Source organism: Mesoplodon bidens (genome assembly GCF_964165515.1).
Source record: "Mesoplodon bidens genome assembly, chromosome: 7".
In the NCBI taxonomy this organism is placed as follows: domain Eukaryota; kingdom Metazoa; phylum Chordata; class Mammalia; order Artiodactyla; family Ziphiidae; genus Mesoplodon; species Mesoplodon bidens.
In genome coordinates, this window is record NC_138164.1 from 93,159,168 (window position 1) to 93,183,460 (window position 24,293).

At 38.9% G+C, this 24,293-nt stretch overlaps 1 protein-coding gene across 5 annotated transcripts in view; it reads left to right on the plus strand.

Moving 5' to 3' along the window:
* TRIM44 (tripartite motif containing 44) overlaps positions 1-24,293 on the plus strand; it is a 117,402-nt gene that overhangs the window by 44,671 nt on the left and 48,438 nt on the right. For 3 of the 5 annotated variants that reach the window (XM_081240893.1, XM_081240891.1, XM_081240892.1), the window contains exons 3-4: positions 3,109-3,348; positions 16,090-16,109. In XM_081240893.1, coding sequence (XP_081097019.1) covers positions 3,109-3,348; positions 16,090-16,109 — 260 coding nt within the window. Of the gene's footprint in view, positions 1-3,108; positions 3,349-4,558; positions 4,971-16,089; positions 16,110-24,293 lie in introns of those variants that run through there. The other 2 variants (XM_081240894.1, XM_081240895.1) reach the window with 2 other exon arrangements.

Below are 24,293 nucleotides of genomic sequence, written 5' to 3' on the forward strand. Positions count from 1 at the left end.
GGAGAGGACTCAAATCAATAAAATTAGAAATGAAAAAGGAGAAGTTACAGCAGACACTACGGAAATACAAAGCATCCTAAGAGACTACTACACAAGCAACTCTATGCCAATAAAATGGACAACCTTAGAAAGGTATAACCTTCCAAGACTGAACCAGGAAGAAATAGAAAATATGAACAGACCAATCACAAGTAATGAAATTGAAACTGTGATTTAAAATCTTCCAACAAACAGAAGTCCAGGACCAGATGGCTTCACAGGTGAATTCTATCAAACATTTAGAGAAGAGCTAACACCCATCCTTCTCAAACTCTTCCAGAAAATTGCAGAGGAAGGAACACTCCCAAATTGATTCTGTGAGGCCACTGTCACCCTGATATGAAAACCAGACGAAGATACTACAAAAAAAATTACAGACCAATATCACTGATGAATATAGATGCAAAAATCCTCAACAAAATACTAGCAAACAGAATCCAGCAACACATTAAAAGGATCATACACTATGATCAAGTGGGATTTATCCCAGGAATGCAAGGATTCTTCAATATAGGCAAATCAATCAATGTGACACACCATATTAACAAACTGAAGAAGAAAAACCATATGACCATCTCAATAGATGCAGAAAAAGCTTTTGACAAAGTTCAACACCAATTTATGATAAAAACTCTCCAGAAAGTGGGCATAGAAGGAACCTATCTCAACATAATAAAGACCATAGATGACAAACCCACAGCAAACGTCATACTCAGTGGTGAAAAACTGAAAGCATTTCCTTGAAGATCAGGAACAAGACAAGGATGTCCACTCTCACCATTTTTATTCAGCATAGTTTTGGAAGTCCTAGCCACGGCAATCAGAGAAGGAAAAGAAATAGAAGGAATACAAATTGGCAAAGAAGAAGTAAAACTGTCACTCTTTGCAGATGACATGATACTATACATAGAGAATCCTAAAGATGCCACCAGAAAACTACTAGAGCTAATCAGTGAATTTGGTAAAGTTGCAGGATACAAAATTAAAGCACAGAAATCTCTTGCATTCCTATACACTAATGATGAAAAATCTGAAAGAGAAATTAAGGAAACACTCCCATTTACCATTGCAATGAAAAGAATAAAATACCTAGGAATATACCTACCTAAGGAGACAAAAGACCTGTATGCAGAAAACCATAAGACACTGATGAAAGAAATTACAGATGATACCAACAGATGGAGAGATATACCATGTTCTTGGATTGGAAGAATCAATATTGGGAAAATGACTATACTACCCAAAGCAATCTACAGATTCAATGCAATCCCTATCAAATTACCAATGGCATTTTTTACGGAACTAGAACAAAAAATGTTAAAATTTATATGGAGACACAAAAGACCCCGAATAACCAAAGCAGTCTTGCGGGAAAAAAACGGAGCTGGAGGAACCAGACTCCCTGACTTCAGACTATACTATAAAGCTACAGTAATCAAGACACTATGTTACTGGCACTAAAACAGAAACATAGATCAATGGAACAAGACAGAAAGCCCAGAGATGAACCCATGCACCTATGATCAACTAATCTATGACAAACGAGGCAAGGATATACAGTGGAGAAAAGACAGTCTCTTCATTAAGTGGTGCTGGGAAAACTGGGTGTAAAAGAATGAAATTAGAACACTCCCTAACACCATACACAAAAATAAACTCAAAATGGATTAGAGACCTAAATGTAAGACCGGACACTATAAAACTCTTAATGGAAGACATCGGAAGAACACTCTTTGACATAAATCACAGCAAGATCTTTTTTGATCCACCTCCTAGAGTAATGGAAATAAAAACAGAAATAAACAAATGGGACCTAATGAAACTCCAAATCTTTTGCACAGCAAAGGAAACCATAAAGAAGACGAAAAGACACCCCTCAGAATGGGAGAAAATATTTACAAATGAATCAACAAAGGATTAATCTCCAAAATATATAAACAGCTCATGCAGCTCAATATCAAAAAAAGAAACAACCCAATCCAAAAATGGGCAGAAGACCTAAATAGACATTTCTCCAAAGAAGACATACAGATGGCCAAGAAGCACATGAAAAGCTTCTCAACATCACTAATTATTAGAGAAATGTAAATCAAAACTACAATGAGGTATCACCTCACACCAGTTAGAATGAGCATCATCAGAAAATCTACGAACAACAAATGCTGGAGAGGGTGTGGAGAAAAAGGAACCCTCTTGCACTGTTGGTGGGAATGTAAATTGATACAGCCACTATGGAGAACAGTATGGAGGTTCCTTAAAAACTAAAAATAGAATTTCCATATGATCCAACAATCCCACTACTGGGCATATACCCAGAGAAAACCATAATTCAAAAAGACACATGCACCCCAGTGTTCATTGCAGCACTATTTACAATAGCCATGTCATGGAAGCAACCTAAATGCCCACCAACAGACGAATGGATAAAGAAGATGTGGTACATATATACAATGGAATATTACTCAGCCATAATAAGGAATGAAATTGGGTCATTTGTTGAGACGTGGATGGATCTAGAGACTGTCATACAGAGTGAAGTAAGTCAGAAGGAGAAAAACAAATATCGTGTATTAACGCATATATGTGGAACCTAGAAAAATGGTACAGATGAACTGGTTTGCAGGGCAGAAATAGAGACATAGATGTAGAGAACAAATGTATGGACACCAAGGGGGGAACGTGGTGGTGGTGGTGGTGGTGGTGTGATGAATTGGGTGATTGGGATCGACATGTACACACTGATGTGGATAAAACTGATGACTAATAAGAACCTGCTGTATAAAAAAATAAATAAAATAAAATTCAAAAATTAAATAAATAAATGAAAAAGTAAAAAGGAAGGATAAGGAATTACTTCCTAAAGAATGAAAAAGGCAAGAAAGATTAGCAGGAAATTCATCAATGAGATTAGAGGAACATTGTTCAGAGGATATTCCCAAAACTTCAGGATCACTTGGGACCCATGGTTGGTTTGTGTTTTGGCCAGGGCTGCCTAGCAGTTACAAGAATAGCTCTACTCTTCCATTTCTTTGTGTGTCCAACTTATTCTTAATTGTCTGTTTTCTACAGGTAACCCGGGACCAGATGAAGGTGTTTATACAGCAGGAATTTAAGAAAGTTCAAAAAGTGATTGCTGATGAGGAGCAGAAGGCCCTTCATTTAGTGGACATCCAGGAAGCAATGGCCACAGCTCATGTGACTGAGATACTGGCAGACATCCAGTCCCATATGGATAGATTGATGACTCAGATGGCCCAAGCCAAGGAACAACTTGATACCTCTAATGAATCAGCTGAGCCAAAGGCAGAGGTAAAGGAGAATGCCTATAATAATTAGCACAAGAAGTAGGCAGAAACTGACTGCCATGTTTGTTAATTCTGGAAATTCCCCCTTTTGGTCCCTAAACATGAATAGATTGAAAGCTTAGATAGTGTATAAGTGTTTAGATTGTTGTGTAAACCAGTTGGGAAGTATTGGCTGCTAGGCCTGTGCGCAGCAACTAGGCCTAGCAGAATATTTGTACACCATGACTTAAAGGAGTATAGTCAGTGGGGCAAATACTATTCACAGTTAATGAGGGAAGCCAGAAATCACAGCCGGAGAAGAGGGCAATTGACAGATCCCAAGTTGTGAAATGAGCCTATAAATATGGGCTGAGTGAGAGTAAATCAGGAAGTGGAGCATAAAGCAGGCCAAAATAAAAGATTTTGGACTGATTCTGTGAATAGTAAAAAGGTGCCTCAGGCTGGCTTTTATATGGAGCTAACTGCATAAATTGGGGGCATGACTGTTAGATTAAGAGAGGCATGTGGGCTAGAGCATTGTGAGGATCAAAAAAAGTATGAATGAAAGACACAAGATAAATGTTGAATCACTGTTTTTAGTCACTACATTCACTGTTATTTTGTAATAGGAATAAAAGAATGTTAGATATTTTACCAAACAACATATTCAGGCATTTAGAATATTTCTAAAAAAAAATTTAAGGTGGCCATTTTTAAAAACTATAAAACTTATATTTCAGCCACTGGGGAGAAGCTATTGTTTATGAGGTTTCATACCATTATGTTGAAAATTCTGGTCAGGCTTATGCCAGATAGGTTTAGGGTAGGCCCTTCTAGAAGAAAACGTAGGGGAGTCTTGTGAAGTTTCTAGGACAGCTGCTGACTCAGTGAGCTCAGCCTTAACTAACAGTTTTGCCTTGGCCCAGGAAAGCCTAGCCACAGAATAAACCAGTCAGCAAAAGAGCCACGGTATGATCCAGGAGGCAGGTACTGTCTTTGCTGTCCTGATAGGAAACGTAAGAGACCATTGGACAGTTATCTGCTTCACTCATCCAGGGTTCTTGATTAATTTTCATCACTGTGTGAAAGGGATAGAATAGCTCTTGTTCTTTTCATTTCATCCTCCTCAGAATTAAAGTGTGTGCCTAAATAAGTTTCTAGATAGGCAAGAGAGCATGTTATATTTATCATTTCATTTAATCCTTATTTCAGTATTCCTTGTCTCCATTTTACAGATGGGCTATTGAGATGCCGAGAACTGCAGTCATTGACTCAGTGTCTTTTAGTTAGCAGAAAAGAGAGACAGGATTCAGTCCATCCTGTTCCCATGCCTGTGCTTTTTCCCTACTATATGCTGTATACCAAACATCCCGTTTATATCTGTGGGAAGAATAAGGATAATCAGTGCCCTAGACAGCCTTGCATTCCTAAGACCTTTTACTCTGTGGAGGTGGTCACTTTGTGTCTTTTTTAAAAATTAATTAATTAACTTAAAATTTTTTATTTAATATTGGAGTAGATTTTGTGTCCTAAAAAGTTCAGCCTTAACTCAAGGGATCATTGGCATAACTCTGTCCCCAATTCCCCTCAGATTGGACCTTCCACATTTATTCTGTGTGTTGATTAGGTTGTTTTTTCAAAAATAAAGATTTCATTTTTAAAGACATCTCCCTCTCTTTTATTTTCATTTCAAATAATGGATTTAGTCCCTCCCCAACATTAACTGTCCTTTAAGTACTTCAGTGACTCAACTGCACTATCCTTGTTAACTCTGATGGAATTACTCTCATGGATATAAAGATGACAAGGCCTAAGTACCAGGCGATGGACAAAATAAGCTATTAACAATGAGAAGTAGCATACATCTGGCTAGAGCTTTTACACAGAGCTGTTATTATCCAATAGCCTCTCATTCCAACTAATCTGGTAACTTATTGATCAGAGCAGATTTCCAGTACCTCTCTCACTCAACAGAGTTCTTTTCTTCTCTTTGCATGGTATAGATTTTTTAAAAATTACCTGTATTTTTAATTTAATCAAGAGATCCGGGCTTCCCTGGTGGCACAGTGGTTGAGAGTCTGCCTGCCGATGCAGGGGACACGGGTTCGTGCCCTGGTCCGGGAGGATCCCACATGCCGCAGAGCAGCTGGGCCTGTGAGCCATGGCCGCTGAGCCTGCGTGTCCGGAGCCTGTGCTCCACAATGGGAGAGGCCACAACAGTGAGAGGCCCGCGTACTGCAAAAAAAAAAAAAAAAAAAAGATCCCCCCCCCCAAGATTTTATTGTGAAAATTTTCAAATGTACAGCAAAGTTGAAAGGAGTTTTTACAGATTACACCCATATACCTGCACCAAGACTCTGCCATTAACAATTTACTATACTGATTCATTGTATATATATAGCCATCTTTCCAACCTTCTACCCCTCAATGCATCTTATCTTTGCATTTGAAAACAAATTGCATCTTCTGGTTCTGAACAAGATGGAGTAAATGCATTTCATTTTACTGTTTCCATTAATCACAGTAAAAATTTCTGGACAAAATACTAAGTCACCTACCAGAAGACTCTCAAAAGTGGAGGAAAGATGGCAGACTGACCAGAGACCTTGGGATATGAGGAGCCACACAGCAATGAGTACCCTTGGGGGGGGGGTTTCGTGCTTCCTGTGTATCCTGGCCTGGATGCCCTGCAAACTGGAAATGCTAATGAGCATAGGCAAAAAGAACATCTCCAAGAAAAACCTGCTGTCTAGCCAAAGGACTGGGAAAAGGGCGGTTCAGCTGAAGAGAAACCTTTTAATAATACCTGCATATTCTGGCAGTGAATCCCTTCCCAGCCCCAATTGGCACCACAGTAGTGGAGTGTATTTTATACCCTCGCCTATAGCAATGAGGTGTCACTTTTTTCTCCATGGAGCCTTTAGGTAAAAGTCTAACTTTTTTTTTTTTTTTTTTTTTTTTTTGCGGTACGCGGGCCTCTCACTGCTGTGGCCTCTCCCGTTGCGGAGCACAGGCTCCGGACGCGCAGGCTCAGAGGCCATGGCTCACGGGCCCAGCCACTCCGCGGCATGTGGGTTCTTCCCGGACCAGGGCACGAACCCGTGTCCCCTGCATCGGCAGGCGGACTCTCAACCACTGCGCCACCAGGGAAGCCCCCGTGCTTTTTTTTTTTTTTTTTTTTTTTTAATAAAAGTCTAACTTTTACCTGCCCCTCTCAGAAGTGAATGGTGCCCACCTCCCATGGAGCCTGAAGGTGGGACTCTGACTTACACCCCTCCCCCGCAGTAATAGGAAGGGAATAACAGCCCACCCCTATGGGGACTGTGGATGGAGCTTTAACTCCTCCCTACCACCCCTGCATTAACTAGGCAAAGCCCCTCCCCAACTGAGTCAGTGGGTGGATTCATACCATCCCCTTTTACTGTGTAGTGATGAGTTTGTGCCCTTCCTCCTCCTGAGCTAACACCAGTGGAGACTATAGAGTCTCCATTGGAGCACTGTCACCTGAGGGAGGTGACCAGAATGGCACTGCAGAAGCTTTATAAACTCAACTGACATTTGAACCATAAGCCACAAAAGTGGTCTAGGACATGTGTTCTGACCTAAATAGGTTGACTACCTTCTAGAATAGAAGATTTAAACAGGAACCAGGTCTTATAATATCCAGGATACAGTCCATAGTTACTCATCATACCAAGAACCAATGAAATCTCAACTCTAATGAGAAAGAAAATCAGTAGATGCCAACACCTACATAGGGTGACATAGTATTTGGAATTATCAGACAAGGATTTTAAAGTCACTATTATAAAAATGTCTCAATAATCAATAACAAACTCTGGAAACAAATGAAAAATTTAAAAAATCAGCAAAGAAATAGGAGATATAAAGAAAGACCAAATGAAATTTTAGAACTGCAAAATACAGTGACTGACAGAAAAACTTCACTGGACTGACTCAATGGCAAATTGGAAATGACAGGAAAGAATCAGTGAATTTGAAGACAGATCAATAGACATCCAATCTGAACAACCAAGAAAAAAGATTGAAAAATAATTGAATTGAGTCTCAAGGACCTGTGGGACAATAAAGAAAGGTCTAACATACATGTCACTTGTACAGTAAGGGGAGGAAAAGGAATATAGAGCTAAAAAAAAATTCAAGAAATAATGGCTCAAAACTCCTAAAATTTGGTTGAAAAACGTAAACCTAGAGATTTAAGAAGCTGAGTGAACCCAAGTGAGATAAATCTAAGAAATCCATACCCAGACACATCAAAGTCAAACTTCCAAAAACTAAGGACAAATAAAACATCTTGAAAGCAGAGTAGCCAGAGAGGAATGACACATTAGATATGGGGAACAATAATTCAAATGAATGTGGTATATGTAAGATTTCTTCTGTAGCCACTGAAATGATTAAGTGGGTTTTCTCCATTATTCTGTTGTGACGGTTAATTACATTGGTTAATTTTACAATATTAAATCAACCTTTCATTCCTGAGATAAACTCCCACCTGATCATTAATGTATTATCTGGGTTCAATTCATTAATATCTTGTTAGAGATTTTTATGTCTGTGTTCAAAGAGGGATATTCATTTATAAATTTGTATTTTTATAATATAATTGTCAGGCTTTAGGATTGTCAGGTATTAGGATTATGCTGGCCTCAGAAAACAAGCTGAGAAGTATTTCCTCCTCATCTGTTTTCTGTAAGAGTTTATGTAAGATTGGTGTTATTTCTTCCTTAAATATTTGATAGAATTTACCAGCAAAACAATCTGTCCTGGAGTTCATGTGAAGGTTTTTGATAACCAATTCAGTTTATTTAATATAGAACTAGTCAAATTTTTTCATCTTATATTGATTTAAAATTTTCAAAATTTGTATTAGCTGTAATTTTCAAGGAATTTGTCATTTTCATCTAAGTTGTTTTAGTTTCTAGTATAAAGTTGTTTATAGTATTTTCATATCTTTTTTTTTTTTTTTTTTGTGGTACGCGGGGCCTCTCACTGTTGTGGCCTCTCCCATTGCGGAGCACAGGCTCCGGACGTGCAGGCTCAGCGGCCATGGCTCACAGGCCTAGCCGCTCCGTGGCATGTGGGATCTTCCTGGACCAGGGCACGAACCCGTGTCCCCTGCATCGGCAGGCAGACTCTCAACCACTGCGCCACCAGGGAAGCCCTTTCGTATCATTTTTTAACTGTCTGTAGCCTCTGATGTGTCTATAGCCATCTTTCATTTCTGTTACTGATAATTTGTGATCTTCCCCCTTTTCTCCTTGATCAGTCTAACTTGTATTTTATTAATTTCATTGGCCTTTTTAAAGAATTAACTTTTGGATTTGTTAATTTTACTCTTTGTTTTCTATTTTGTTTACATCTGCTGTTTTTTTTTACTTATTTTGAGTTTACCTTGTTTTTTTTTTAAGAATTAACTTGATATCATCTGTACTTTTTTTTTTTTTTTTTTTTTTTGGCTGTGTTGGGTCTTTGTCGCTGTGCATGGGCTTTTCTATAGTTGCGGCGAGTGGGGGCTACTCTTCGTTGCGGTGCGCGGGCTTCTCATTGGGTGGCTTCTCGTTGCAGAGCACGGGCTCTAGGCGTCCCGGCTTCAGTAGTTGTGGCACTCGGGCTCTAGAGCACAGGCTCAGTAGTTGTGGCGTACAGGCTTGGTTGCTCCATGGCATGTGGGATCTTCCCGGAGCAGGGCTCGAACCTCTGTCCCCTGCATTGGCAGGCGGATTCTTAACCACTGCGCCACAAGGGAAGCCCTACCTTGTTTTTTTATCTAGCTTCATAGATCACGGATTTTACTACTTTCTTCTTTTATGTAAACTTTTAGAGCAGTACATTTCCCTCTAATCGCTGCTGTAGTTGAATCATACAACTTTGGTTATGTTGTGTTTTCATTATCATTCAATTTGAAATATTTTTTCATTTACCATGTGATTTCTTCTTTTTGCTCATTGATTATTTAGGAGTATATTGTTTAGTTTCTAAATATTAGGGATTTTCCTACATTATCTTATTGTTACTCATTTCTAATTTAGTTCTGTTGTGATCAGAGAACCTATTCTGAATGATTTCCATCTTATAACACTTAACTGAGACTTGCTTTATGGCCGAACATATGGTCTTGGTGAATGCATATGTGCACCTGAAAAGAATATGTATTCTGTAGTTTGAGGTAGTGTTCTACTAAATATCAATTAGGTGTTCAGATAATATATGTTTTTACTGATTTTTATGTCTAGTTCTATCGGCTGCTGAGAGAGGGATGTTTAATTTCCAAGTATGATTAGGGATTGTCTATTCCTTTCTTTAATTCTGTCAACTTTTCTTTAGATATTTTGAAGCTCTATCATTAAGCAAATACATATTTATGATTGTTACATCTTCCTGATGAACCACCCCTTTAATCATTATGAACATTCCCTTTTTCTCTGATAATACTCTTTGTCTTGATAACTGTTTTATCTAATGTTAGTAGAGCCAATCTACTGTTTTTGTGGTTTATCTCTTTCCATCCATTTGCTTTCAGTCTGTCTGTATTGTTAAATTATGTCTCTCACAGACAGCATATAGCTGGGTCTTAGTCATTTATCCATTCTGATAATCTCTGCCTTTTAATTCAAGTGTAATGTCCATTAACATTTAATGTTATTCTTAATACGGTTAAATTTAGGTCTGCTATTTTGCAATTTGTTTTCTGTTTGTTCTTCTGTTTTTGTTCCTCTCATTGTCTTTTCCTGCTTTCTTTTGGATTTTTGAAACATTTATTTGAATTCCATTGTTTTATATCCATTGGCCTTTTAGCTGTTACTTTGCATTATTTTTTAGTGGTTTCCATAAGGATTATAATATATATCCTTAAATTTTCAGTCTACTTAAAATTAATATTGAACCACTTCACATAAAATGTATATAGCTTGAAACTGTATAGACCAACTGGCCCTCTTTCCATATCCTTTATGTTATAGTTGTCACATGTATATAATCTACATATGTTATAAACACTGCAAGACAGTTATAATTTTGGCTTAAAGCCATATGCTTTTAAAGAAATTAAGAAGGAAAAAAGATAATTTCATATCTGTGTGTTTTTGTGTGTGTGTATATATACATATAGGTTTTAAGCAAGTTTGTAATAATAATTGCGTAACTCTAAATTTACTTGAAGTTATTTATATACACTTAAAACAGGTAGTTTTATGGTATTATACCTCAATAAAGCTGATAAAAACAATGCGTCTAGATATCCCACCTGCCCAAGTGCTATTTGCCTTTGATTCATGAAGATTATTCTAAAACCAGAACATTAACACAGTGTATCTGTTTTAAGAAACCTTCAGGATAGATGAATTTGATTAGGTCAAGTAGAATCACAGAGTTTCTGGTTGAAGGAGTCCAAAGATTACAAGGTTTCCTGGTGACATTTTTTTTAAAATGTGTTTTAAATAAATCTTTTTTGGTCATCTGATAGAATATAGGGTAGGGGAAGAGTTTCAATACCAGTTCTATGTCCTGTGGTCTTTCTTCTCTTCAATAAGATGTGGTCTTTCCCCTCTTCAAATAACTAAAGTTATTTCTTTTTTAATCATTATAAAATGTTTAAAACTCTTAGACACAGCAGAAAATAAATACAACACTCTAACTTGATAGTTATCACTGGGTGTTATATTTATTCTGTTTTTTAATTGCGTGTGTGTGTGTGTGTGTGTGTGTGTGTGTGTGTGTTTCCCCAGCTTTATTGAGATATTGTTGACATATGACATATGTAAGTTTAAGGTGTACAATGTGATGATTTGATACATGTATATATTGCAAAATGATTACCCCAGTAAAGTTAGTTAACACCTTCATCCTCATGCCATTTTTTTCTTAATGTCATATTTTCAGTTTTCTTCATATTATTAGAAATTCTTCATAATGTTCGAACCCTGAACCAGTGATACAGATTTGACTTCTACCTCATTTTAAGTTATTTCCAACTTCTTATTGTCATTTATAACATTGTAGTGAATGTTTTAGTTTATAAATCATAAGTAATTATTGAGTCAAAGTTATGTACATTTTTTAGGCTTGTGCATATTTATAAACTGTCCATAGAACAATTATATCAGTGTGTATTTTTATCACCAGTTTTTAAAGTCTCTCATTTTTTGCCTGAATTTAGCTATATCTTTTATAAAACTCTTTGCCAAAGTCAAGTATTTAAAAAATGTGTCTTTATTTTTACTTGGATGTCATGAGAATTTCCATCTTTTGTCTAGTTTTGAGAGAAGAGTACTGAGCTGCAGTGAGATAATCTTAGAAAAAGTTAGTTTAAGTGAGTAAACCATTAAAAATGAAACATGAATACCCTAAACATTTATTTTAAACTTGAAATAAAGATCTGTATATTTCTTTGATTCCAAGTCAGGGTCTTTTCTTTGAGAATATGGGTTTGCTGTTTGGAGTGGAGTGTCATATTTCTGGCATTAACCATACCCATGCTCTATCGTTTGTAAGGTCCAATTTCAGTCTCTTTATAAGCGAGGAGGATAACATTTGAAGAAAGTGGAATGTAGAATCCTAGACTTTTTAAATGCCATTTTAAAAATTGAAGTATAGTTGATTTACAGTGTTGTGGTAGTTTCAGATGTATAGCGAAGTGATTCAGTTATATTCTTTTTCAGATTCTTTTCCGTTACAGGTATTACAAGGTATTGAATATAGTTCCCTGAGCTCTACAGTCAGTCCTTGTTTATTTTATATATAGTAGTGTATATCTGTTAATCCCAAACTCCTAATTTATCCCTCCCCACCCCTTTCCCCTTTAGTAACCATAAGTTTGTTTTCTCTGTCTGTGAGTTCGTTTCTGTTCTGTAAATAAGTTCATTTGTATCATTTTTTTAGGTTCCACATATAAATGATATCATATGATATTTGGCTTTCTCTGTCTGACTTACTTCACTTAGTATGATAATCTCTAAGTCCATCCATATTGCTGCAAATGGCATTATTTCATTCTTTTTATGGCCGAGTGATACTCCATTGTGTGTGTGTGTGTGTATATATATATATATATACCACATCTTCTTTATCCATTTATCTGTTGATGGACACTTAGGTTGCTTCCATGTCTTGGCTATTGTAAATAGTGTTGCTCTGAACATTGGAGTGCATATATCTTTTTGAATTAATATTTTCATCTTTTCTGGGTGTATGCCCAGGAGTGGGTTTGTTGGGTCATATAGTAACTCTATTTTTAGTTTTTTAGGGAACCTCCATACTGTTCTCCATAGTGGCTGCACCAATTTATATCCCCACCAACAATGTAGGAGGATTCCCTTTTCTCCACACCCTCTTTACCATTTATTATTTGTAGACTTTTTAATGATGGTCATTCTGACCAGTGTGAGGTGTTAGACTTTTATACTTTATATTTTCTAATATTTTGCATGTGTCTCACCTACATCAAAATTGACAGCAATTGTTAAGTAATTCATCTTTATTGACTGCTTTGGAAGCATTCAACTTAATTTTCATGGAAGCAACAACTGATGGAGCAACAGTTATCTCTTGCACTCATTTTTTGTTATTCAGTAAAACATGTCACATAATTACAAGTTCAATTGATATAAGCAGGCTTAGAAGCAAACTTGTTTGATCCTTGGTGAACATACATTTTCACTGGTGGAAGTAGAAATGGAAGGTTTTACTAGATAGAGTGTACCCTAACAGCCAAGAACACTTAGGATATTTTACAGAGGGATTTGGGAGCATTGCTTAATCTAATAAGTCATTGAAATGGAAGTTGTTGTTTAACAGACTTTCAGTTCTAATACTCTCTGAAATCAGAATTTACTCGTAATGGGGGTAGAAATTAATCTTAAATCCTATTTATATCTTGCCCTCTCTTCTATCCTCTCTTGAATAACTATTTACTATATGCCTTGTGCTGTGCTAGGTGTAGAGAATAAAGAGATGAACAATATACAGTTTCTATTCTCAAGGAGCTGAAATCCAAAGAGGGAGACACTGCATGGTGCTGTCATTGTCAGTTTTCTGCTTTAAGAACTAGCCCAGAAATGTGACCTATACAGATGTGGAGGACAGAGTAGGGTTACTCCACTCAATCTGTCAGTAATCCTCTGAATGTCTGTTGACCTGTTCAAAATTGCCTTATAATTATATGTGTGTATATTCTTTCATTCATTTCTTCATAAGTGAAACTCTCACCCTGGTTTTCCCCATGCTTTGTGATAGTGATTATTGTTTTTGAAAATAACCACTTACCTGTAAGCAGCAGAAATGGATGAATGTAAAGCAAAGTCTTGTGTTCCATCTTCTCTGGTTTTCCCCACTCTCCCCAGAAGTGTTATTAATTAACATTTCAGGGAAGTACAGTAATGACCACCATTTGTTGAACACTTATGCTAGATACTTGCTTAATGTTTTATACATATTTTCTCACTTATTTTAATCCATATAGCCACCCTGTGAGGTAAGAATTAGGATTTCCATGGGTAGATGAGGAAACTGAACCTTGGGAAAGTTAAATAAATTGCCAAAAGCTTCACTGTTGTAATTGACGAACCAGAATTTGAAGCCATGTTTCTCTAACTCAGAAAGCCTGTCTCTTAACCATGGTACCAAGATATGTGATTGTGAGGACTTGCTGTAAATCATGGAAGAAGGTTCGGATACTTTTTTCCATACAGATAATTGTGTTTTAAAGGATGGATGGATAATTGTGTTTTAAAATCCAAAGATAATTTAAAAATTGTGTTGAGGTTTAATTATGTCATTGATAGTTAATTTAACTCATATTAAATTTAAATTATATGAATTTTTCTCACTGGATTATAGTTCCCATAAGACATGCCAGTCAAGTAAACCGCAGAGGTTTCCACCACCACTATACCCTCCTTCCACTACTTGCCCCACTTCTCTTTCATTAGATGATTAGGACCCTTACCAATACTGCAAATTCTTAATAGTCTGCTAAAAATGCCTTTTTTATCCAACCTCCGGTGTACTGAATATAATCTGTTACAAATCACCTTGGCTGCCAGTGTCCTTTATAGGCCTGTGCCCTGGCAGTCTCCCTTTACCTCTGTTGCATTCCCAGCCCCTCAGCCCCACACCACTGCCACCTCCACATCCCCTGCCCAAGACACACATGTATACATCCCCATACTCTAGATTCACAGAACTCAAAATTCCTTAAACCTACATTTTTTTAAACTGCTGTGCCTTTGCTCTTGCTACTCCAGTGCTCTTCCCATTTCTCTTCTGTTGTCGGCCTGGGAAAATCCTGCTTATCCCTCAAGTGACATTATATATGTCACCTTCTCTGTAAAGCCTTCTCCCCCTTCTCCAGGAGAGGCAGTGTTTATCACTTCTTGGTAGCACCCTTAAGACATATAGTCATAGTTTATTTTCTATCTGTTTCCCCTGCTCCGGAATGGGAGCTCCTAGAAGGACAGATCATTATGGGTTTTTTATCTTTTACCCTCAGCACCCGCATGTAATAGCTTCTTAATGAATCATACTGAATTGTTAGTGATATTGATAATAACCTTTATTAAGTGCATTCTGTATCTTAGGCACTGTGCTTGACATTTGTACACATTATTTCACTTAATCCTCTTATTCATCCTGTGTTATAGGGACAGTTTTTACCCCTATTTTACAAATTAAAAAATTACAGTTAAGAGAGGCAAAATAATTTGACCGGGGTAACACAGCACGCAGTAATGGAGTCAAGATTTGAATCCAGTGTCTGACTCCAGAGCTCATTCTCCTTTATACCTTACCTATAGAATCAGCCAATCAGTCCATCCATCAATCAAATAAGTTGTCTGGGGAGTTATCTCCAACTAGGAGATACAGTCTATTGAAACCAATCCTGAATGACTAAAGAGGAGGATGTAAAAGATACTCTGTCACCAAAAGGATGAGTGAGGTCCCTTGGAAAAAGCTTGAGTGTCATTTGAAAAATCTGGTTTGGTCACAAAAAGAGGCTCAAAGAAATCTGCTGTGATCACTGATAAAGTTAGGCTCACAGAATACAGTACCTGGTAAAATTGCCCTCACACATTGTTTTTGTAAAGAGTGAATGAGAAAAAGAAAAAAGTCATTGTTTGGCTGAAGAATGATGTGGATCATCAAATGCCAGAACTGTCCTTTTACAAAGGAGAAGTCCAAGGTCCAGATTAATTAATTAATCAGCTTGCCCAAGAGCACATAGCTAATAAATAATAGAGCTTGGAGTAGAATTCCAACTTCCTGAGTCCCAGTTCGGAGCCTTTTGCATCATAGTGTGCTCTACATTAGAGTTTTTCTGCGTTCATGTTTGGAGAAAAAAAATGCTAGGCCAAGGCAGAGGTGAGTCTTTGAGGGAAACAGCTTGATGCTTTTGGAGCTGGTCAGCTTTTGCTTGAGACCTGCTGCTATTTTGGGCTGTCAGTTTGCTCAGAACTAAATACTGCCAGCCATACAAATAAAAAGGCAAGGCTATTATTTAGGCCTCCTAGGTCTAAGCATTCACTTCTCTGCTTACAAGGGCAAATTATTAGTTCATCTCTGCTGGGCGGTTTGAACATAGGGTTATATTAGCCCTTGTCTTAGCCCTTAGATGTCTACTGGCTTGTCTCTGTTACAATAAATGTACGAGCCTTGCTTTCAGATTGGGAGGGAAGAGGGAAAAGAAAGAAATCTAAATCAATCTCTACTGATCCTGATTTCTTATGCTGTTTCTTTCCCTTTCTTTCAGGGCGATGAGGAAGGACCCAGGTAAGATCACATTATTGTTGTTTGTCTGTTCTCAGAATTGAAGTAGAGTGACATTTGTGGCCTTTTAATGCCCCGTGAAATATGACCAGCCAAGGAACAGCACAGAAAAGAGATCTCCGTCTTAAGCCAGGGCTTTGAAGATCTTATTTTGTAAGATTCCCATCTCCCTCCACATCTATGCCATTTCCTGTCTGTAACCTTCAGATAAAGATAGGCTTTAAAGTATGTAATGACAGTAACTTTGCTTTATTCTGTAGCACATTCAGAATACCTTGTTGAGACAAGTAGGTACTATATTTGAATGGTAATTAGGTATCAGGTGGACTGAATAGATAAACTTTTGCATTGTTCTTTCTTGATTGGAATTGGATTGCTTTTTTTTTTCTTTTAATGGACTCTGGTTCCAATATTCTTTATTTCTGACCTGTAACATCCTTGGGTCTGACTCAAGACACCTATACAGTGAATCTGAGGTCATAGGTATACAAAACTTTGTTTAGGAAAAAAAAAAATGTTTCTTTGTGCTTCTGTTTCACCACATGAAATTTAAAAGTGCATTTTATCATTGCCTCAGGCTTGCAGTGAACCTGGACTTCAGTTTACTTACCTTTGCTGTCTTTCTGCTCAGGCAGTGAGAACAGGCTCTAGGAAATGCAATAGCTATGCTGTGAACACAATCAAGGGGCATTTGTACAAAGTAAACTGCAGTGTCCAGTTGGGTCCCCTCTGTCATGTAGGATCCAGGACTGTTAAGTCTGGGAGGTATCAGAACGTTCATCCAGACCACAGCTATTCAAACTTTAGTTTTAGTAGAAACACCTTTTTTTTCAAATGGGCTTTAAGTAGAACTCCAATGTATGCAAAACATTTTTTTTGTTTGGTTAAAGTTGGGGGCCACATCTACTGGTGAAACTTCTCTCTTCCTTGCAATAGACCGTGAGGGGCTGCTGCAGAAACCTAGGGTTCCTGAGAACTCAGTTTGAAAATCACTTATCTAATTCAAGCTTCTCATTGAAAGAAGCTAAATGAGTTGCCCAAGGTTACCTTACTGGAGCCAGGATTTGGCCCTTCTTTGGTTTTATTTACAAATCAACAAATACAGTTTCTTCTTTTTCCTTCTCCCTCCCCACATCCTGAGCCTCTCTCTTAGTGTCATATGTTATTCCACATCTTCGTCTCCTGCTGCTTCCTTCCCTTGAGAACTATAGTTCTCAGCCTAGATCTTGTTCCTTGTCCTCTGTGGCTAAAGCTACAGGCGTCCCGCTTTAAACCTGCAGAGCTTCAGGGAATCCCTTTAAATTCCATCCTCCAGCCATTCTCAGGAACAGGCTCCCTTTATGTTGTGGTTCATTTCTTTCCTCCCTTCCTCCCTTTCTCATGACCCAGTGTATAGGCCCTGTGCTATATACTGGGCATATAATGAAAATTAAGACAGACATGGTCCCTGCCTTGTGAATCCTAAGTCTAGTAGGAGAGACAGGCATATAACTGGGCACTTCTACTTCGGGGGAAGTACTATGATTAAGTGAAGTTTAGGCTGCTTTAGGAAGGGAGGCTCACCAGAAAAGGTTATGTGTGAACGGAGGTCTGAAGGATGAGAAGGCAGACAGAGGAGAGGCAGAGATAGTGCTGTTGTAGGGATAGGAAACAACTTGTGTAATAGCTCCAGACAAGAGAAGAGTGGAGGAAAGAAAGCAGAGTCCAGATGACTGAGGGCCTTACAGGCCTCCTTCACGTATCTGAGCTCTCTCCTGCAGAGTGTGGGAGGGCATTAAATAACTTAAAACATGGATTAACCTGAGTAGATTTGCATTTGGGAAGTCTCCTCTGCCTGCAGAATGGAAAATGAATTGGAGGTAGGTCAGAGCCTGGGAGACTAATTAGATTAGGCTAGTGATGGGAGCTTATATCAACATCTTCTCTAGCTATTGACCAAGTTCTCACCATTTTACACAGACCTTTGGTTTAGATAAACTCTTTAAATTATCTCCTTGGCACTCCGCCTCTTTTCTCAAAACTAGCTCTAGCTCCTTAAAATCCAGACCAAGCAGAGCCCTAGACCTTTTCTTCCTCAGAAAGAGAGTTCAAACAAGACCAGTATAAAGAAGACACCTTAGCAGATGTAGCGAGCAGACTCCACAGGATAGAAATGGCATTTCCATCTTGGGAGAGCCTGATAAGGATGGACACGCTCATCTTGTCTTTATGGCCACATGCCAGAGTCATGTTGATTAGAAGAATACAGGGACCTTAGGAAGAGATGAACTCCCTTCAAAGATACTATTCAGTGTGAGATACTGGCTTCAGAGTTTAATTGCAGATTCCTTCTTGTCATTTTGACAAGACTGTGGTGAAGTATAGAGTTTCTTTACTAGCAACCAAGATGTCACGCTGTCTCCCTCGAGCCAGGCTGCCATGGGTGTCAGTAGGGATTCTCTTGGACTGGGACTTTATTGGTAAAATGAGCACTTGAAAAAAATCGTGTTCCAATTTGGCAGAAAGAGGAAAGATGAGTCAAATTTTCCTTTTACCCTTTAAATTCATACTTGTTGGTTCCATTCAGTTTGTGCTGAACTACCATTTGGCTCAGTTTATTCCAATTAACACTTCGGGGCAGAATTGCCTTTGATCTGAAATTTCTCTCATTTATGATATACACTTTACTGTCTCAGTAAGCCAGAGTTTGGTTCCAAAGTCTTTTTGTATTGCTGACAGTGTTAAATGAGAGTTTGATGTGTAAGGAAGACAGGAGTGTGGGTCTGCCTGCACAGGGGATGGAAGAGAAATGAATCTGGAAACCCTGTGTTCCAGGTCTGCTTGGATTTTCATGCCTGTGTCTCCTTTGCTAGTATTCTTTCCACACAGCCACTTCCCTGCTGTCTGCACAGAAGTCCAGGGAGAATTGAATTCCAACCGCTCTCCATGGTGGTCAGAACAAAGGAAAATTCCTGTCCTTTTGAAAATTATTTGTCTATAATAGATCTATATTTTTCTCCATTCTACCAGCTAGAGTCTTCCTGCTTTCTTTTTTCTTTTCAGTTTTGACTTCCCAAGCTGTTTGACGTGAGGTGGCCAGGTATTTGTGCTTTGGGTCATGTCTGTGCCTTGTTCTGAACTTTATTGTGTATTTGTCCTGTAATTAACAACAATAATAAGCAAAGCTACTGTTTAAGTTTTACTATGTACAGTGTTTTATATATATTCTCTTTTAACCCTCATGTAAAGCTTATGATGTAGTTATTATTCCACTTGTAAAATGAGGAAATGAATGCCCAGAAAGATTAACTTGCCCTAGATCACACAGCTAGTAGAAACAGAGCTAGGACTTGAATCTAGTCTGGCTTCAGCGCTCATGCCCTCAGCCACCTGTCTCTGAGAGGCCAGCACACTTCTCTCTGTGACCCTGAATGAGAGGTAAGAGGATTCACGCCCACTTGTCAGCGCATCACTTTGGTCTTGTTCCTCTCACCTAGGAGTTCTTACTGGCTTTGACATTGAAATGATGTGGCGTCTGTTTGCTGCAAGCTACCTCTCCTCTCCTTAGCCTCTGTCATTATAAGGGGATATTTCTTCATCTCATCCTCACACAGTGTCCCCTAAGGGTCAGCAGCAAAAGGCGTGCTTTTAGACTCCCGGGGGAACAGGTAACCAAGCCTTCCTTTGACCCTGCAGAATTAGCTGCCTGTTGCCCCTCCATCCAGTAGTTACTCTTCACACCCATGATACAGTCATACAGATGACAAGGTTTCTTGGAGCGTATGGAGGAACAAAAGTCCTAATATGTGGAACATGGATATAAACCACTGTAGAGTCACCTTTGAAGAGGGTGTCTTTGAAGCCCAGGGTGATTCTTTTTTTCCAAGCAAAAAAAAAGCAGTTTACACTTTTGGCAGCGATTTTCTGTCTCCTCTGTGCTATTATGGGAGATGTTGTGTTTGCACCCTCACAGATTGGCTCCTTCTGTGCTCCTGCCGGAGCCTGCTGAGAAGTTATGTATGTTCACAGAGAGGGGGCGGCAGTGGGCTCTGCTGCCTTAGAGCTGTTGTGTAGTGGAGGGAAGTCAGAGAGGGGAGGACCCTTAAACTCTTGTGTTCAGAGGACAGAGGAGCAAGGTCAGTTTTAAATTTTGATTTGCGATGGAGATTTTCTGTGAATTTTTTTTTAACTAAGAGGAAAAGGGCTTTTTAACAGTAACAGCCATACTTAAGATTTTGGTAGAACTTTTCATCTTCAGAGCTGGCTCTTATTCAGGCCAAAAGCTCCTGCTGAGATCAGTGTGAATCTGACCCATGCTGATTCTCTGATCAAATGGGCAGTGAGTTCTGAAGGAATAGGAGCTCAAGGAGAGTCAGCAGACCTACCTTCTGTCCTTGGTTTACCTGGGACCGACGGTGTGACCTTGGGCAAGTCCTTTAACCTCCTTGCTTCTTTGTAGTCTGTTTTTACTTCCCTGTAAATACTAGCCTTTCTTTCCCCCACTCTGCACCCAGTTTTTTTGGATATAGTTATGTGGAGGAATACAGTCATATATTAAATATGAAATGAAAAGAATCTGCTTATACGTTCTGTAATTTGGTAGATTTTTTTGTACATTTCTCAATTTTGTTTCTTTAAACATTTTCTTGGGGCTATATACTAGGTACTCTTTCTTCCCCCCTCTAAAATAACAATCATATGTATGTTCTTAGATGTGACATTTCTCTTCCTGATGACTTAGTTTGTAGAGATAAGAGGGGACTAAGTCAGTGATACGCTTAGGTTTCTTTTGTCCTCCGATTGCAAATTTATGGTTTTGTTTTTACATTACCTCCATTTCAGAAGACCTAGCTGGAAGCCAAAGAAAATGTCTCTGATACATGTGACATGGAGTGGAACTGTCAGGGCTGTGTATTACCCAAAAATGGGGTTTCAACATCTAAGTTGGTCTTCAGTACAGAGAGTCTCTTAGCTGTCACGTTTCCCTCTTATGGAGCCTGAGCTGACTTTGTTTTCCTCTGCTGATATGAATTATTTATCATCTACTCACCCAGATGAAGGATGAAGCCATGCTATGCATTGTACTGCCTATCTATAATAAAAGCAAGCCTTCTTCCGGAAGTAATTGATTTTCAGATATTTACCTGTGAGAGTCACAACTTTATTTTATTTTGCGCATATTGGCCTATAACCAGAGAATCCATTCACAGCTGGAAAATTCACCTGAGGTACCTCTAGTTTATTTCATCTGCCTCACAGTGGAAATGCCAGCTAGGAGCAGCCTGTATTCTGACATACATCTGCCTGCCTTTTCTGGCTTCATAATGCTAAGAAAAAAGGCCCAGTGGGAAGAGACCTGGATGTCACTTTTCATGGTATGGTTTTATGCTAATCAACCTTTGTTTGCCATCCAATATTTAGTTATGATGCTTGACAGGCTAACCTTGTTTATGTCTTTGACCTCAGAGCTTATCAGGATAACATTCACCTCTAGGAGCTCTGTTTCCTAATCTCTTTAGCAAGAAAAATTGCAGAGGAATTTTTTCATTCATTTTCAATTGTCTGCTGTGTTGCCAGGCCCCATGCTAGGCCTCAGAAATAGGAAAATGAAAAAGACTTTGTCCCTGCATTTAAAGATCTCAAAGTCTAGTTCAAATGAGAACTAAGTAAACAATTTAAATTTCACGTTTAAGTGCAATATAATAATAATTATTATAATTATAAATTACTATAAGGAAGCATTTATTGATTGCCAACCATGTACCACGAAGTATTTTAAACACTTTTTTTTTCTCACAACAGTCCTAACAAGTGGCTAATACATTATCTTCATTTCTCAGCCACATGAGAAAACTGAGTTGCAGAGAGGTTATACATACACTAACGAGGTCACTCAGCTAAAAAGTGGTAGAGCCAGTATTCAAATTCAAGTAGGCTGACTTGAGAATGTGGGCTCTTAACCAGTACAGTATAATGATTCTCTATAATAAATACGTTGGATGTAGAATAGGATACAACTAACTCAGAATAGAGAATCAGAAAAGATAGCATTTGTGCTGGACTTTGAAGGATGGGTGTAGGGGTAGGGTTTTGCAGATGGAAAGGGTAGGAAGGCCATACAAGCACAGAGATCAGCATTTCTAAAGGCTCAGAGGAATGAAAACGCATGTGCTATATGGGGAATGCTGAGGGGCTACATGACTGGACTGTTGGCCGGGGATGAGACAAGGGTGGCTGAGTCTCCCTTGTACAGGGTCTTGTGTGCCACTTGGGGCACCAAAAGGTTTGTACCGTTTCCTGTTAGGCTTTACCGCTTGACTACAGCATGGTCCTATTCGTAGAAGAAATGGATGGACTTTTGAATCGTATGGATCTCTTCCGGTAGTCACATCTCATGAGTTATGTGTAAATTGTTTGCTTTCTCTGTGCCTCAGTTTCTCCATCAAGTAGCACATTTTACTATACTTAAAGGACAAGTATTTTATGAAGCATTAAAAGTATTCTCCTTTTGGGTTTCTTCTTTTATATGGAAAAACAAACAACTGAGATAAAGTAATTATAAAAGGAAATTGTTTGATTTTTATCTTATTTATACCTTGTTTTGACAGCTCCAGCCTTCCTCTAACTTAAATCAAATTTAGAGAGTAGATACCCAGTTCCTTCTAAATTGATGGAGATAAGGAATACCAAAGCACCAACATTTTCCAAGTAGATTTAAGGCTACAGATGTTTCTTAGAAACTAGTCGAAGAACTAAATTGATGTCACATTTGTCCCTGAGTTAGATCTGGTGCTGAAGAGTCTGGTTGGAGCCTAGTTCTCTTCTTCCTGGTTTATCTTCATAGCCATTTTGGACTGGGAGTAAGCATAATAGATTTTAGGAGGTCAAAAAACTCCAGTCTGTGTCTTAAGAATAACTAAATTTGATGTCATTGGTTATGCCCTCCCTCACCTGTGGCAGCCACAGCGAAATGTTGTTAGTGGTGTCTTTTTCATTTTAGGAGGAACCTGCTGGTCTCTAGCATCTTCTCACTTTCTGTCAGTGAGAGGCAGGCAAGAGGTGAATAGTTGCATTTCCCCAATAACCTCCAAGGAGCCTTCCTTTTTGTGTAAAAGTTCCATGTGGCTGAACTGCATTCGCCTCTTTACCCGGAAACCCACGGCACGTGTCTCTACCAGATGCTGGGAGCAGAAGCGGGTGTGTTTTTTTGTTTTGTTTTAGGTTTTTTCTTTTTTCTTTTCAAGACGGTATGAAGTTTAGAGTCACTGAGTGCAGGTTTCTTTAAAATTAGAACTGCAAGAAGGTAGTTCCAGAACATTGAGAAAGGTGTCCAAAGGCTGTGATAAAACTGGGGTACCGGGCCTCCCTGGTGGCGCAGTGGTTGAGAGTCCGCCTGCCGATGCAGGGGATACGGGTTCGTGCCCCGGTCTGGGAGGATCCCATATGCCGCGGAGCGGCTGGGCCCGTGAGCCATGGCCGCTGGGCCTGCGCATCCGGAGCCTGTGCTCCGCAACGGGAGAGGCCACAAGAGTGAGAGGCCCGCATACCGCAAAAAGAAAAAAAAAAACAAAACTGGGGTACCTAAATGGTGAGGTCTTTGCCAAGGACCAATATTCCTGTGCCTGTCCTGTTTGGACTTAGGACCTACCTATGAGTGGTTATAGGGTCATAAAAAAAATGCTTCTTTAGCCACAAGCAGACGTTTTAGGGAAGAAAAACACTCTCTTACATAAGTGCCTCATTCCCCCACTCCTTAGCACCACTACCGGTTGTTCCCTGTAGGTTGTAATGTGGTTGTAAAACAGAAAAGCATTCTGTTTCCTTGGTGAGTACATGTCTCCTTCCCCTCTTGTTCTATCAATTCTATTGAAAGGAAAGTGAGATTGAGCCTGAGAAAAACTGTACAGAGAGGGAGGGGCTGACAATTACAGAGAAGGTAGACAAAGAAGCATTTCTCAGCTGTCCCTGGCTGCCAGATGCATCTTGGTCCAGATGCTGTGGGGCAGTGTGTGCAGTTTTATCCCGTCTCGCAGGGATTGCCACTCAGACAAGAACCAGTTAAAACTGACCAAGCTGCCCACTTTGCCCTGACTTTCAGGGTTGTTCAGGGTTAGCAGCTAAACAGCTCTAATAGTGATACCTGCTTATGTGTCGAACTTAAAATAGGAGCTAGACCTACGTATATTATTTCAAAGCTTAAAAAAACTG